Raw genomic sequence first — 14,859 nt, forward strand, 5'->3', positions numbered from 1 at the left:
CTGCTGCTTAGATTTTTTTTTCAGTTCTTTTAAAATTTGTCTCTTATATGTCACCATGTTTTATGGAGGTGGATTGCTAACTTGCTGGTGTACTCCTTTAGGTAATCTTTCCTGGTGTAGGAAGTTCCTGACCAGTCTGATGAATCACACAGGCCAGGTGTTTAGTTATCTCTGGAAGCTCTGACCTTCAGTTGCCTGGTTATTTATGGCTAACCTAATTACTGTTTACATGCCTGCTTCAGTCTCAGTGAAATCTATAATAACTGGTGTTGTTGTTAAATTTACAAATGGTTGACATTAAATTACACCTTAACCACTGAGAGGGCAAAATATATTTGATAAATGGGAGGAGACGCTTTCTAGTAAGGCTATGGTGGTGGTAAAATATCAAGCAATGAAGTAGTCAGTTGACATATGGAAATAACTACATGTTTTCAGTAGAATAACAGTGTCACCGTTAGTGGTAACATAGCCATTGTTTTCAGGTGAAAGCGTGGCCTGGCCCAATACCCTCCTCGCCCATGATATCTGCTGACAACAGGGAGAGTGATAATCTCTAAGCTTAGAAGTGTCAAGGCCATCTGAGCAGTCACTGGATGTTATCCTCACATGATTAAAATGATTCACACCATCTGCTCTTACACAAGAGATATTTTAAATCTCACCCATATTTCTCCTGCACCCAGTGCCAGTGAATGATCCTCCACTTTTTTTGTACCCATGGCTGGTAACTTTCACCCCTGTGTCATCTATGTATCACTGTTACAAACAAGACTATTAATGCTAATACGCTAATACTTAGGATGACGTGAATGTTATAACTTATAATAACATGCTCTCTCGGCCGGTAAGGGGGTGGGGGGCAAGTTGGGAACACAGCACTGACATATAATCACCTTTTAAATTCATATGATACACTTGTTAACCAATAATTGCGCATTTATACATCTAGAAGTTACGAAGAAACATTGGCTTTCATTTGTAGTCATGTTTTGGTCACCTGGTGAACTTAAGTCCAGTATTCACTCTCTTTTAGCTTTTGGTCTTTGTGGGTCTTTATCAACTCCGGAGGGAAGTATCTGGCTCTTCAGCTGCTAAATGCTCCACTATGTTCGCCAGCTGGTCTATAACTGTGTTTATCTACTCTTTGGTGTAGAGTAGGCGCAGTTTTTTGCTGGAAACAGCTACATGCTGTGGCTGGAAACAAAACTAAGCAAGGGGTGAGAGTGAACCAAAAAACAGTAAATTTACAGACCAGTGCTCCAAAGCTCTGTAAAGCCAAGGGGAGCTATAGATTCATGTGATAATTCTCTGGAGGTTCATCACCACGAACGACCACTTCAGTATTTTCACAGTCGTTTTATACATTGTTAGTGTAAAATATCGGTTGTAGCTGCTTTAAAAAATACAGTCATGATTTTTAGAGGTGTACTGTCATTAGCTTAGTGTTAGACAGGGAATTACTTTCAGCATGGACTGGGAGTCAGCTTTAGAACTTTGGTCTATTTCTATACCACATTTCAAATATATTTCACTCTAGGCTAAAATTCTGGGCCGACAATCCAACCAACCAACCAACCAACCAACCAACCAACCAGAGTTGCCATTTGTAGAGTCACACCTCAAGCATGGCTAAAAGGTAATTCCCAGAATTTACTGTGCACATCGTTCTGCAGGTATGAAACATAACTGGATTTGCAACTCAAAAGTACAACTCCCTTTACATCAATTGAGCATATTACACTTTAAGTTTTAGCATTTATTGCTTTCCATGAATACTATGATACAAGCTCAAGCATTCAATTTCCAGCGATTATCAGTTTTACGAAGGCAGTGGACACGTATTACAAGTCTACAAAAACTGCTTTACAGATATGTACTGTAAAAATCCTAGCTATCAAAAGGGACAGCTGTACAACTAAGGTATGACATACAGAAAGTGTAAAAGTACCTTGTGTTCTGTTGACAGAGTTTGATGCAGAAATGGCTTCCCTTAAGCCAAACCAATTAACTATCTAACCAAAGTGGTTACTACTGGCAATATTGTGTGTAAATATTGGCTTCATACAGTGACAAAGCAAAACTGTGATATTTTCCACATCCTTCAAAGGGTCAATGCTAACAAATGCAACATAATGCTAATAAAATACATTTCATGGTATGTGCTTCATAGAAAAAGCAAACAGACATCTGTGAAATTTTGCTTAATGGCAGGTTTCCTCATTCACCAGGAGAAAGACATTCATTTGAGAGATAGTCAGTATAACTATGCTTAGGCCAAAACTCAACTCAGACTATCAAATATATCCTCTTGGAAATACATGCCGAATGATGAATGAATAATGAAATTTTGGAATAGATCGGTTAACAAGGTTAAATTAAATCGCTCAGATATAAAAATCAGGGAAAAAAAAGATTAGAAAAACTTTTAGTCAACAGTTAAAAAGCTGAGTCTCCATAATCTTCTTTGAATAATTTCCTTCTAGTTTAAAGACCAGGTGATGTGTAGCCGTGAGTAGTTGAAACTGAAGAGGAAAAAAAAGACCCTTCTGTGAGGAATCTCAGGGTCCACATCGCTCCTGGTCCTGAAGTCTAAAGGTCCACAGTGCTACAGATATACCCTTGGTGTGGTATCATACAGTGTAAAAAAAAAAAGTCAGTTGGCAGGCTGGGCTTCAAGTTAGTCATGTTCTCCTGGCTCTATTGCAGTCTCTGTGCTGTTTGAACTGTCAGCATCGCCCTCTGTTGACAAGTCAGGTGAACTACTAGAAGAAGAGGGTGCCTGCTTGTCGCTGGGCAGGCCTTCTCCATCACTGATGCCGCTGCTGCTGCTGCTGCTGCTCTCCCCACTGTCCTGCTCAAAGCTTGCACTCTTCTCTGACGGAGCAGGCAGCTCAGGTTGGTCCACAACACCGTCATTCTTCTGAATGTGGACATCCCCCGTCTCAGATGAGTCTCCTTCCCTTTCAGAGGTTTCTGTCTGCGTGTTACTGGCCTCTGAGGAGCAAAGTGGTCAGCGTTTTACTGTTACAGTCTGAGAAACAAACAGTCTGTGGCTGTTATCTAATCAATTCAAAACTGAAACATCATTATTATGAAACGAAGCTAACATTTAAGACTGGCATGTGAATTATGAGTGAAATAATTCTGACAAAGCTACATATTTTGCCGGGGTAGTACAATATTACACAAAGCGATATCTGAAACAATTAAAGCTTAGAAGAGTCAGAGTAGGTGACATTTTGATCTGATGTGGTTACATTTTTTGAGGAGGCACATGTCAGCTATGTCGTCCACAGCATAGCCTAGGAGCCAATACGTGTAGGTGCGATAGGTACGGTATAACCCCTTAATGACACTTAGTGACCTCCATCACTTTCAGTTTGTACATCATGAACGCCCTCGAGCAGATACTGTCCAAACTGAGCCCCTCTATCCCCATTTGTACAATTCACAGTGTCGAGACAACAAAGACACTCAAAGGACACAGAATTCTTGGAGAGTGATCAAGAACACAGCGGGATGTGGCCTGCAGGAGGCTTCGCCAACAGGCTTTTCACGCTACATTTAAGTGTGTGTGTGTGTGTGTGTGTGTGTGTGTGATGTTTACTCGTTTCATATTCACTTTGTACTTCAGAACATTAATAATTAAATTTAATAATAATTTTAATTTCATTTGTGCTGGAAAGATTTATTTTGACTGTTTGGTATCTGTGCAGCCACCTCTGAATTTACAGGGTGCACCTAAACTACAACGTGGTCATCAGCCCATAAAGACACTACAAATGCCCACCGTGTTGGTACTGTAACACTTTAATACCAGTGTGTAGGATTTAGTGACATCTAGTGGTGAGGTTGCAGATAGCAATAAATTGAATGCTTCTCCCTCTCATCCCTCCCTTTCCAAGCGGGAAGGAGAAGCTACAGTGGCCTTCAGGTAACGTAAAAAAAAACATGAAAGTCCCCCTTTTAGAGTGTTTGGATTGGCTGTTCTGAGCTACTGTAGAAATATGGCGGCGCAATATGGCGGGCTCCATGGAGGAGGCTCCCTGTGTAGATATGGAGGGCTCATTCTAAGCTAACAAAAACACAAAGCTTCTTAGTTTCATGTATTTATACAATAATGAAAACATAATCATGAATTTCATATTCCACTTTTTCCAATACATCCCCCCAAATCCTACACACTGATCCTTTAACACATACAAATACATCAGTGAGCACGATTTCACTTACCATGTTCCTCTGAAATAGACGGTGTGTCACAAGATGTTCCACTTCTGAAATCTTGACCACAGGAGTCTTTTGAAGACTCCAGTTTCTCTGACAAGCCCTCTGACACTTTATGACAAGAAGACTCCTTTTCTTCACTTTCTGTTTCATCCTCTTCCTTTTCATCAAACTTGAGCCTTTTGACCTCTTGCTTGTCAGCATCAGAATCCTCCTCCTCCTCTTCCTCGTCCTCGGGGTGTTTGTTCTTTATCCCGCTGTTTGGTGTTAATTCACCTTCTGATAGTGAGGGATCACTGCAGTAATGACAGAAATTCAGGGAACTGTGTTCATCGACGTTTAAATCAATGTGTAGTTAATATATTTTTCTTTCTAAAGGATGGGGTCCTGGGAAGATCTGCTCATGGTGGAAATGTCTGGGCTTGGCAGCTATCATCAGTGCCCCTACATTTTAAATAAAAATGACTGAGTAGACTCACTCAGTACACTACACACTAGAAAACTATATGCAACTCACCCTAAAGGTGGGTACAAACTCACTTTGCAATTTTGGGCTGTCACAGATGAAAGATGATCAACATGAAAGAAATGTGGTTCTAAAACTGTGGTCCTATACTGCACTGTGAGAGAGGTTCAAAGACGGCCGTTGTCTTGCGACCAAAGATAGCCTTGGACAAAATTCTGACAGCATCAGAAATTTAGGACGACCGTTTCACAATGTGGCTGCTGCTTTCTCTTATGTCCACTAAACAACCAACAGGAATTTAGCATGAACTGACGGCTATGTGCGTTTTTGTGCTTTGGCATCCCGAGTTTGCCTCTTTTCCTTAGCCACGACCGGGTCCACATTCTCCTCCTCCTCTTCGGATTTTTTTCCATACACATAAAAATATCACTATTGCAAGGACTCGATTCTTGCTTCGTTTAATTGTTTACCACTATAGCGGCGTGGGTGGATGACGCATGTTGATGACGTTTCATTCTTGTATACTGACTTGCGTCGTAGCCTACAATTCATTTGTTAATCATCCTACAGTCTGCATACATCAACCTTGATGTCGTACCCAAGATTATTAGATCCATGGTGCACAGTGTGGCCTACATTAAAAGTTATAATATTGCTGGAATCTCAAAACCATACAGTCAAGTTGCTGTTGTACAACATATCAACAGTGTACATAATTACTTTACCTGATATGGTGCTCCTCAACCTCCTCTGCAGCTGGCTCTGGCTCTTTACTGCCTGGACAGTCAGGGAGCCCGTTGGTGGAAAGTGAAGTTGACAATGACAACTTTGGTCTGGTGAGTGGTTTTGGCGTGCCTGGTCCATTTACATTTCGACTGCAAGAGAGGAATATTACATTTTCTTATGAAAGTCATCTCACAAATCAGCAGAACTTCTAAGACCCTCTCTGACGGGCAAGACAGATCCGTCCTTACTATACCCTGGTTGTCCTTCGCTTATTTTACTCTACATTAATTCAACTTTCCTGTGTATGAGGAATTTCAATTTGTGGATGTCAATCACTGACAAGTATGTTGCTCCCACCTGTCTGAATATAGAGAGGAGTTACCAGGAAACATCACTCCATTCATTCTGTTTACACTGGATGCCCCATTTTTCCTTTGAAAGAAGTAGAAAGGGACAAAAACAACTGTCTGTTAATTGTCTGTAAGTGTGACTATATAAGCAAGTTGAAGGGAGCTATCAATGTACATGAGAAGCAGAAATACTATAGTCATCAGAGCGAGGGGAAAAGGGTTTAACAGCATTTAGGATGTACTCACTCTGATGTGGGATACACGCAGCTGACCACCATTACATTCTGCAATACAAAAACAGTAATATACATTTTGGAATTCATTTTAAAGCCATGGGAAGTACATTTAATCAGTATCGATAAATATCGCTAACCTTGAGTATAAATACGTTGTATTAATGTGTGTGGACTTTTAAAAAAAGCAGTGTCGTGTAATGCTCACCTTCTCCAAACCCCTGAGAAACTTGTCTGTCCCTGTGTAGTTACGCTTGGGGTCCACAAGCAGTTCACATAGACGTTGGATGGTAAAGGGGATTCTAGAAAAATTATCAAGAAATATATTTAGGATTAGCCACACAGCCATCACACAGACAGGTACAACACTGTCTTTGAAAACTTGCCAAAGCTGGCAGCACCGAAGCTGAATGAGGTTAAAAAAAAAAAAAAAAAGAGAGAGACGCATCAGTCTGGACCGATCTATGACTGCTTTGCGATAATGCCATTTAGAATGCAAATCATTGGATGTGGAAATTCATTAAGAAATTTCCAGGCTTGAGGATGAAAGTTGTTCATGCAATTTTGGGAAAGTTGCAATCAAAAGATTAAATTGAGTAGCTTTCTGTCTTGTCAGCGGAAAACTAGCAGAGTGCAGAAAGAGACTATTGACACTGAAGCTCAGTTCATAATGTTTTTCACAAATACATTTTTAAATATAACTGAATAAATTACACCACATGACAGATGTGACTTTTAGCTCATTTGGGTTTTAGCTTAATGCCCTAGTATACTAACATTTTTTTTTTTCTACTTTTAATGCACACTTGAATATCTCTCTTTGTGGCAATGCTTTTATTCTGGTTACATGCAAGAAGAACATTAATAAAGTAGTGGACAAGAATTTATGGATTAATGTGACTGAACTGCTGCATTATTTGGGTTGGTATATGGAGTTGTGAGGAAGGATTTGTTTGCAATTTGCAAAGTGGTCTAACTCACCCATTGTAACCATCCACTATTTTTAAGATCCTCGTCTTCATCTCTTCAAAGGGAACATACTCTACATTGGGATTATGTGGTCCTCTCTGTTCTGGTGTTGAAGCGTGAAAATCATCCATGACTTTTTCCAACTTAAACATGAAGTAAGTTTTGAACTGGGACCACGGGATCCTGGAATACATTGGAAATGCGAGTCTGTATGTCATCCACACAAAAGAATGAAAAGTCTTGAAACAAGTTTTTGACAAAACTGATGTAGAGAGACAAAAAGTTCAACAAGCAGATTTCATTAGTTGTTACTCACAGTGGCTGCCCTGTCTTGGCAACATGGCACAGGAATTGCTCTAGTACAGGACAGGTCTCTTTCTTCCCTTTCTTCTCAAAATCTGCAAATACCCACATAAAGAACAGAAGATCAGTTTTTTTTTTCCTTTTTTGATAATAAACCAAACGGCACACAAAACTAGTTCAAACCGAACCAAAAAAATATTTGTATTGGCAAAAACCAACCAAAAAAAGGTTGGACTTTTTCAGAAGGATATAACCATTAGAGAATGATTAATTGTGAAAATAATTCTGGAAAAATGTTAAACCCTTTTTAGTTTAAGGCAGCTCCTGGCACATTAGTTATACATTTGCATTGAATAAATAATCATAGTACCATTTATCAACTCTGCCAACAATTATTTACTAAAAACTTTTTTTTTTTTTTTACACTTATGTCTCATTTTTGTCTGTACTTTCCAAATGTATATAACAATGAATACTAATATAGCTAATTAATTCACATGACCTAGACACAGTTAAGCAACAAAAAAGGATTTAAACATTAACCAATGATTGAAGCTAGCTGTAGTGACAGTGTTTGCTACAGGTCGGATAGTGCTAAATGAAGCTCCAAAAAAGAAAATTTCTCCCAACAGCACTGCAATCAGCAAGGTTTCTGTGTTCATCAAATTAAATTTAAGATTTTTTAAGGCCCTTTAATCAAATTAGAGAAGATTCTCTGGAATAGAGCACAGCACAGAATGACTATCAAAGAATGACAGAAGACCAGTGGGGACAAAAAGGCCGCAAATATTTATTACGTAGAATCGTTTAGGTTTTGTCAGTACTTTCCAGCTGTAGTGGGGTTATTCCTTGTGATAAATAATACTTCCTACAATAATTACTAGTAACATATTTAATCAATTAATCTAACCTAGACTCATATATGGATTACTGAACAGGTTTACAGGGCACAGGCCCATAATATTTCTTGTTTTAAAGAGCACGTAGCACAGGCAGAACTGTCCCAAAGAGACACAAGACGTCCACATAGAGAACCAAAACAACCACAAAGAGATATGAAATTACATCAGAGACAGAAAACATCTGCAGAGAAACAGAACATCCACAAAGAGGCACAAAACGACCGCAAAGAGATGCAAAACGCCTTAACAGAAACAGAAAACGACAACAAATGATGCGGCAGTGGCTCCAATCAGGGTTGGGGGGGCTTTTACTTGTCTATGCCAAGGGGCCGGTTCTCTCATAATCCGTCCATGCCTAGACGCAGATAATCGGTGGTTCGGTTAACCAGTTAAAAAAAAAAAAGTAACTAATTTGTTAAATTGTTATCGATAAAATTGTCCCTTGTCCAATATGCATGTATGGGCATCTTTGCAACAGTCTGCCGACAGCCTAAAGTTATAACTAATCTTACCTTCTACTGCAAGCAAAACAAATATTTGACCTTTGCACATTAAATTTAAGACTCTGATTTTAGATCTTCTATGGCATTTTTTGAGGGAACTGAATTCAGTACTTTAACGACTTTTCAAGACATGCAGACACCATGTCAAACACCAATTTCAGTTAACTGCATGGAAAGTTATCGTAAAAGTTGGCAAGTTAGCATGCTTATTGTGACGTTACCGCGTTAGCTGTTTACATAATCGCACCAGTTTCAGTAAGGGAATAAATGGGCCAGAAGAGAAAAATGTGACCAACTTCTTTCTCGTAGAGAATAACATTAAGCTAGCTAACGTTAGGCCAGGCAGAAAATTAGACCAGTGTCCCTAGGTGCCTCTTCTAAACGCTAATCGATGTTGGTAAGCTAAGTTACAGTACCGTACGTAACGTAGTTAGCAAACATTACAGATTTTACCGATGACATCAAAACAAATGTAAGACCCACTCGCTAATAACGAATCACGTATTTGAATAACTGTAAATATTGCCTTGAAACGCTTCCAACAGCACGTCGATGTCCATATCGGTGTCCAGTCACTGGCAGGAAATGCTTGCTAGTTAGCAGTAGCAGATAGCAACCCAACAAAGCTGGTGGCAGTGACAACTGCGCATGTCTACGTTTACGTATTCACATTTGCGGAAGATGCGTTCCAGTTTAACCTGAGATCAACAAAGCGCTTGAATAGCCCCGTAGCACCGGGTGAAGTAGCCAGGATTGAAATATTGTGTATTCTCACAGCTCAAATTTTTAGTGTGTGCAGACTTCAGCGACAGGAACTTCTGGAAGCTCTGGGCTGTAGGTGCCGCAGGCAGTCAGAGGGCGTCATCGTTTTTTTCTGTTGTTGTGACGGCGCAAACCGGTGAGGCGACCAATGAGTCAGCAGCTGATCTGGGTTAATTTTACCTAACCAGCCTATATATAAATATAAGGATAACAGCCCCGGTGAAAACATCTGCACTAGAGATCTGCTCGTTTTTACTAAGTCATTCGGTTTTCAGAGGTAACCTAACAATGGCAGTTCCAGTAGCTGCATTACAACTGAGCACATCATCCAACCCGGGTCTGCTGGAGCACAACATTCACATCAGCGACAGAGATTTGGGAAGGATTTCAAGTAACAATGAAAATGACACGCTGCCTTTACATTCTCCGTGGACTTTCTGGCTTGACAGGTAAGGCTTTTTTTTACCCTTTTCCTTCCATCTTTATGTTACTAGTCTTTAATCAGTGTGAAATAGGTGAACTGTTTGTAGCTGATCAAAGAAGAACAAAGAAAGGAAAGGACGAATTTATCAGGCCTGGTTTAAGTGAGTCATTGCAACCTAGATAATAGTGTTTAATAGTGAATAACGTGACACGGGGATTGTCTGTCATAATAAATCACAGAAAAGCAACAAACAGTGCTTTTTATGGTCTCGATTCTGTTTTGCTGCCAACATGGTTTCTCAACGACCTACATACCCAAGTCCTTTACTTAGTAGGCTCTTAAAATAAACAGGACGTAATTATGACTAACTGGCTAAACATAACTCATAATAATAAGATGAGTTCAGATTGAGGTCATCCTTAGCCTTTGTACTTTGCACAGGTGTTATTGTTAAAAAAAAAAAAAAAAAAAAAAAAAAAAACTTGTTGAGTCATTGGTCATGTGTCTGTCAGTGGTTTTGAAAATCACAATTTTCTGTTATTTCAACTTAATGCTGCTCAAATGCAATTATCATACACAACGTTCCCAGTGTAAACCTTTGCATAAGAGAAGTTTCAAAATTATTGTTAAGTAATCACAACAGAGTTGAACAGAAGAGACACTCGGTTACAAATCAGATGGTGCTTTGCTCAAATGGGGTCAGTGTTGTTTACTGTTTACTGGCTTATTTGTCATCAGATCCACCCCCACCCCCCTCCAACCAACCCTCCAACCTCTCTGCTCAGAGGGCAGTTCTGTGAAATATGTTTGAGTAATGTAGGAACTGAAAGAAATGTATTTAGAACATGTGAAGTGAAATTTAATTAAATGTCTGTATGTGTTTTTTTTTTTTTGTCAGATCTCTACCAGGAACAACAGCTGCTGAATGTGAGTCAAACTTGAAGAAAATCTACACAGTTGAGACCGTCCAGGTAAGATGCCTCACAGTCTTCCAACACGAGCATGGCTCCAGCAGACAGAGTTTCTACATTCTGCCAGACTAGGAGTTGAGCTATGGCACATTTCAGTAGTAAATTTCCTGATTTACACTCAATTCAAGAGTCAGTGCAAAGAAGTTTATCTTCACACAGCTGCTGGAGTTGTTTCTTTTTCTCCCAAATGCACCAAGGCCACAGTCAAATTAACATAGTGTCTGAAGCCTTAAGTGACACTCTTATCATGGGGACACTGACTGTTTTGTGTTTCACTGATGTCTCTGTCCTTCAAAGTAAGCACAGTATGCAGGATTTACACACTTACACTAGTAGCACCCCTACATGATTTAAAGCTGTTTTAAGTGTATGCTTGTTTAGATCAATGTTGATCAACATGTTAATATGTATAATTACTAATGGCCTAATTAGCATGTCAGGTTATTTTTAATCTATTATAGTGATTATAGCAGGACGTTAATAGAGCTCCAATACCCTATTATGAACCCCAAACCAGAACTGTGTTGGGTAAGGATTCATGAATGAGGGGGATTTTTGTGCGGTGAAGAGCAATGAGGAAAAGACCTTTGGTTGTGATTTTCTACACCACATGAAATGTGAAATATTAACAAGGCCAGCTGTCTGTACTCCCTGTGCCAGTAAATGGCTCAATAATATAACCTGTTTCCTCTGTTCACCTTGGCACCGGAGTAGAACTTTTGGCGAGTTTACAACAACATACCCGGCGTCTCCAGTTTACCACTGAGATGTAGCTATCATCTGATGAGAGGAGAAAGGAAACCACTCTGGTGAGTTTAACTTGAAGATTAATGCACATGTTCACATTAATTGAAGTTAGTTCAAATGTGTAATGTTGCCTGCTGGTTTTTCAAACAGGGAAGAAGAAAGCAATGCTAAAGGTGGTGTTTGGAAAATGAAAGTACCCAAAGAGTGCACTGTAAGTGATATAGAGCATTTATTATGTACTATTTATATATTAATCATTTGCTTTTTTCATGACTCTTTAACAACTTTGTCTTCATATTTACAGTCTGTTGTATGGAAGGAGTTGCTCTTGGCTACTATTGGAGAACAGTTCAGTGATTATTGTCCCTCAGGTAAATTTCTTGATTGAGTTATGGGAAAAATAAATTCTAGCAAATAGATGATCCCATTTTTTTAAATTTAAAATGGCATCAGTATGAAATGAGTTAAACTTGTTCTCTGTTGCTGTTCTTGCAGAGGATGAAGTCGTCGGTGTCAGTGTCAGTGTAAGAGACAGGGAAGATGTGTTTCAGGTCTGGAATGGAAATGCTTCTTGTGCTAACGAGTCAAACATCTTAGGGAGGATCTATGAGCTCCTCCCACAGATACCTTTTAAAGCAGTGTTTTACAAACGTGAGTATTTGCTTTGAATGTGAAGTGATATACCAAGGTCTTCAAACTGAATTAGAAATAACACCATAAAATGTAACATCATAAAAGTAACATATCTAGTTGTTCTCCTTTTGCTTATATTTCAGCACATGAGGAGCACCACGCTTTTGAAGGAGGCCGATCAAGACATTAGCGCATTTTGCACATCAGAACACCTTGAGATAAACAATATTTTTCTTTGCTTATGAACGTGTTTCGGATCATAATATACGGGCAGATTTTGAAGCAGTTGAGTTCATAGTTGTTTAATGGATCATCTTAGTTACCTCAAAATTATAGCCCATGTATTATGAAACTCAATCGATGCAGTTTCCCATCTTCTGGGCACTACTGTCATTCATAATGATATCCAAAATTATTTTAGCCAAAAGCAAAAACCACTTTAGTTTAATTTTATCTTTGGCAGTGTTTGTATGTTTTTATACTGCAGAGTTTTGCATAAAAAACCTTAACTAAAACAGCAGATCATGTACAGTCAGATTTTTTTAGATGTATTATAGCATATTTTGTGCAGTTTCCTGAGCACAGGCAGAGCCACGTCTTTGAATTAAATCTCATTTTTGAATCTAAGAGCAGGCCTAGTTCCGCAAAGCAAACCTTTATCCTAACAATACATTACAAAGCTTTTTTTAGTCAGCTCTTTTCTCTGTTTTGTATGTTACAGCCAGAATACTTTTGCCTATACTAGAGAACATAAATATTTAGTATGCTGTAATGCTTACATATGAACAGAAAATTGCACATTCTTTTTTTTATTTTCTTCTTTTGGATACGAGTGAATAATGAAAGTAATATGTTCTTGTTACAGTAAAAGGACCTCAGTACACAAAACATCGTAAGTAGATGCTGATAAAATATATGCAATCATTTTTATTCTGTAGAGTTTGTGGCAAACGTGCAGTGTCCTGGTTGTCCTAAATCAAGCACTTTGTTTCTTACTGTAAATGTAAAACATCAGATGGTCCCTCCAGGATTATATGGAGTTGTGATAACTGAGACCAAATACACTTTGGCTTTGTGTCACCTTTTCTGATGAAGTGTAAAGCTGTTTTTGCTCATTTTGTTATGAGTTTCTTCTCCTTTTAATACTAACTGAGTATTGTGGATAACAAAGTTGAAATTCTGTTTTTATGTATTCATATGACCTGTGTTATAATAAATTTGTGAAACCTACCCTTTGTAAAGCAAATAATACTGGCCCCAGGAAAAATGAACTATAATCATATGACACAGAAATCTGTCACAGGGGTGCAAAAAGTAAAGATGTTGCTCTTTCGGGGCTATTTTAATGAATTTTTACAAATCACTGGTGTTTGTTGAAGTGATGTAATCAGTGCAGCAGTGTTAAATCTGTATGAAACAATCGGACATGATTTTCTGATGCTGTACCAAAACAATTTTAGTGTCTCTACAATCCATAGCTTTAAATGTTTTTGTTTTTTTTTCTGTGGTCTTATATGCAATAGGTTGCATTTGTGTTTTTTGAAATTTGGGAAGCTGAACCATTCTACATCTCACCAAAGGCGCCTTTCTTGTGTGTTTGGGAGAAAGATTGTGAGTGAGGGAGTGAGATTGTCTATTCTAGGTTGCATAGAACAGAGCGGATTCTCTTGTGTGCCAGTACTATAATACTGAGACATTTGAGGTAATCTCCAGAGATTTGGAGTATGCATTGAAATCCACAAAAAGAATGCTGCTAGGATTCATCAGTCAAATCAAGTGTTTATAATGCCGGTGTCTCTGCTGAAGTCAAGAGTAGTCACAGAGTTAGTTTTCAGACCACCGACTTTGGCAAGCTTGCTTTGACTTAGCTGTATTGTTGTTGTTTTTTTCATGTGATGATTTTAAAAGCACATAGTGTATGATAAGAGGAAAAACATACTGTCCCCCAGCACATATACAGTTGACCACTCACTTCAGAGCTTAGACATTGTAACTGATTGTTGATCTTGGATGGTGCCTTGTGTTTACCAGCAGTTCAGAATGTTACCGTCATCCGTGTTCAGCTTGTTGAACTTGTATCTAGTCATGTTTCTCTGTTAGTTTTACAAGTGTTTGAAAAATAAAGTCACCTAAACTTCCACCCTTTGCTATTTTGAATGCTTACTGTATATGTAATAAGGATATCAATTTTATAAAAAGAAAAAAAAAAGCATTTTGAATTGGACCCTGTTTTTCTAGAAAAGATGTCAGGTCATGTTGCGCATGGATTTGTTCATGTTTTATTTCCACTTGTAAGTGGATATTTGCAGTCAATCAAATATTAGATATTGTAATGTGTCAACAAATGCAAAGCATTTCATGGCCATGGTAATAACATTGACCATAGATTTTTAACTGAGCCACTGAGAAGCCTTAATTTCACATTGAATCAAATACCAGGCTAATTAAGCTGAAATTTCATAACAACCAGAAGGACAATGTCTCCCTCCTGTGGTCGCCTCAAAGCATAGATGCAAAAAATTAGGACGTGCAAGGATTGAAAATACAAAATACAAATTAAAAGGATTTCATCGGACTGCAGTGACTTTAACGGACTATATGACTATTGACTAAAATTGCATGTCGGAATGTAATTATGTT

The 14,859-nt window shown here is 38.6% G+C and overlaps 2 protein-coding genes across 2 annotated transcripts; one reads left to right on the plus strand and one right to left on the minus strand.

Annotated features, from left to right (window-relative positions):
- Positions 1-1,360: 1,360 nt before the first annotated feature.
- Positions 1,361-9,339, minus strand: LOC111238179 (serine/threonine-protein phosphatase 4 regulatory subunit 2-like). Its single transcript, XM_022767579.1, has 9 exons — positions 9,209-9,339; positions 7,291-7,372; positions 6,987-7,157; positions 6,214-6,307; positions 6,019-6,056; positions 5,780-5,854; positions 5,422-5,571; positions 4,237-4,526; positions 1,361-2,997 (listed from the first exon to the last, which is right to left on the minus strand). The coding sequence occupies exons 1-9, from the start codon at positions 9,240-9,242 to the stop codon at positions 2,681-2,683; spliced, it is 1,251 nt and encodes a 416-aa protein (XP_022623300.1). The 5' UTR covers positions 9,243-9,339; the 3' UTR covers positions 1,361-2,680.
- Positions 9,340-9,398: 59 nt separating this feature from the next.
- LOC111238182 (eukaryotic translation initiation factor 4E type 3-like) lies at positions 9,399-13,833 on the plus strand. The gene is made up of 7 exons (XM_022767580.1): positions 9,399-9,893; positions 10,767-10,839; positions 11,554-11,648; positions 11,737-11,797; positions 11,891-11,957; positions 12,082-12,237; positions 12,363-13,833. The coding sequence occupies exons 1-7, from the start codon at positions 9,733-9,735 to the stop codon at positions 12,407-12,409; spliced, it is 660 nt and encodes a 219-aa protein (XP_022623301.1). The 5' UTR covers positions 9,399-9,732; the 3' UTR covers positions 12,410-13,833.
- The last annotated feature ends 1,026 nt before the right edge of the window (positions 13,834-14,859 follow it).

Source organism: Seriola dumerili, unplaced genomic scaffold (assembly GCF_002260705.1).
Source record: "Seriola dumerili isolate Sdu_G_001 unplaced genomic scaffold, Sdu_1.0 BDQW01001222.1, whole genome shotgun sequence".
Classification (NCBI taxonomy): Eukaryota; Metazoa; Chordata; class Actinopteri; order Carangiformes; family Carangidae; genus Seriola; species Seriola dumerili.

Excerpts from the sequence above, each read along its gene's own strand:
- LOC111238179 (XM_022767579.1), bottom strand. The coding sequence starts at position 9,242 with ATGGACATCGACGTGCTGTTGGAAGCGTTTCAAG. Across the intron at positions 5,855-6,018 it reads TGCGTGTATCCCACATCAGA|GAAAAATGGGGCATCCAGTG; the intron begins GTGAGTACATCC and ends CTTCTTTCAAAG. Across the intron at positions 5,572-5,779 it reads TCCTCTCTATATTCAGACAG|TCGAAATGTAAATGGACCAG; the intron begins GTGGGAGCAACA and ends CCTCTCTTGCAG.
- LOC111238182 (XM_022767580.1), top strand. The coding sequence starts at position 9,733 with ATGGCAGTTCCAGTAGCTGCATTACAACTGAGCACATCATCCAACCCG. Across the intron at positions 10,840-11,553 it reads ACACAGTTGAGACCGTCCAG|AACTTTTGGCGAGTTTACAA; the intron begins GTAAGATGCCTC and ends GCACCGGAGTAG. Across the intron at positions 11,649-11,736 it reads GGAGAAAGGAAACCACTCTG|GGAAGAAGAAAGCAATGCTA; the intron begins GTGAGTTTAACT and ends TTTTTCAAACAG.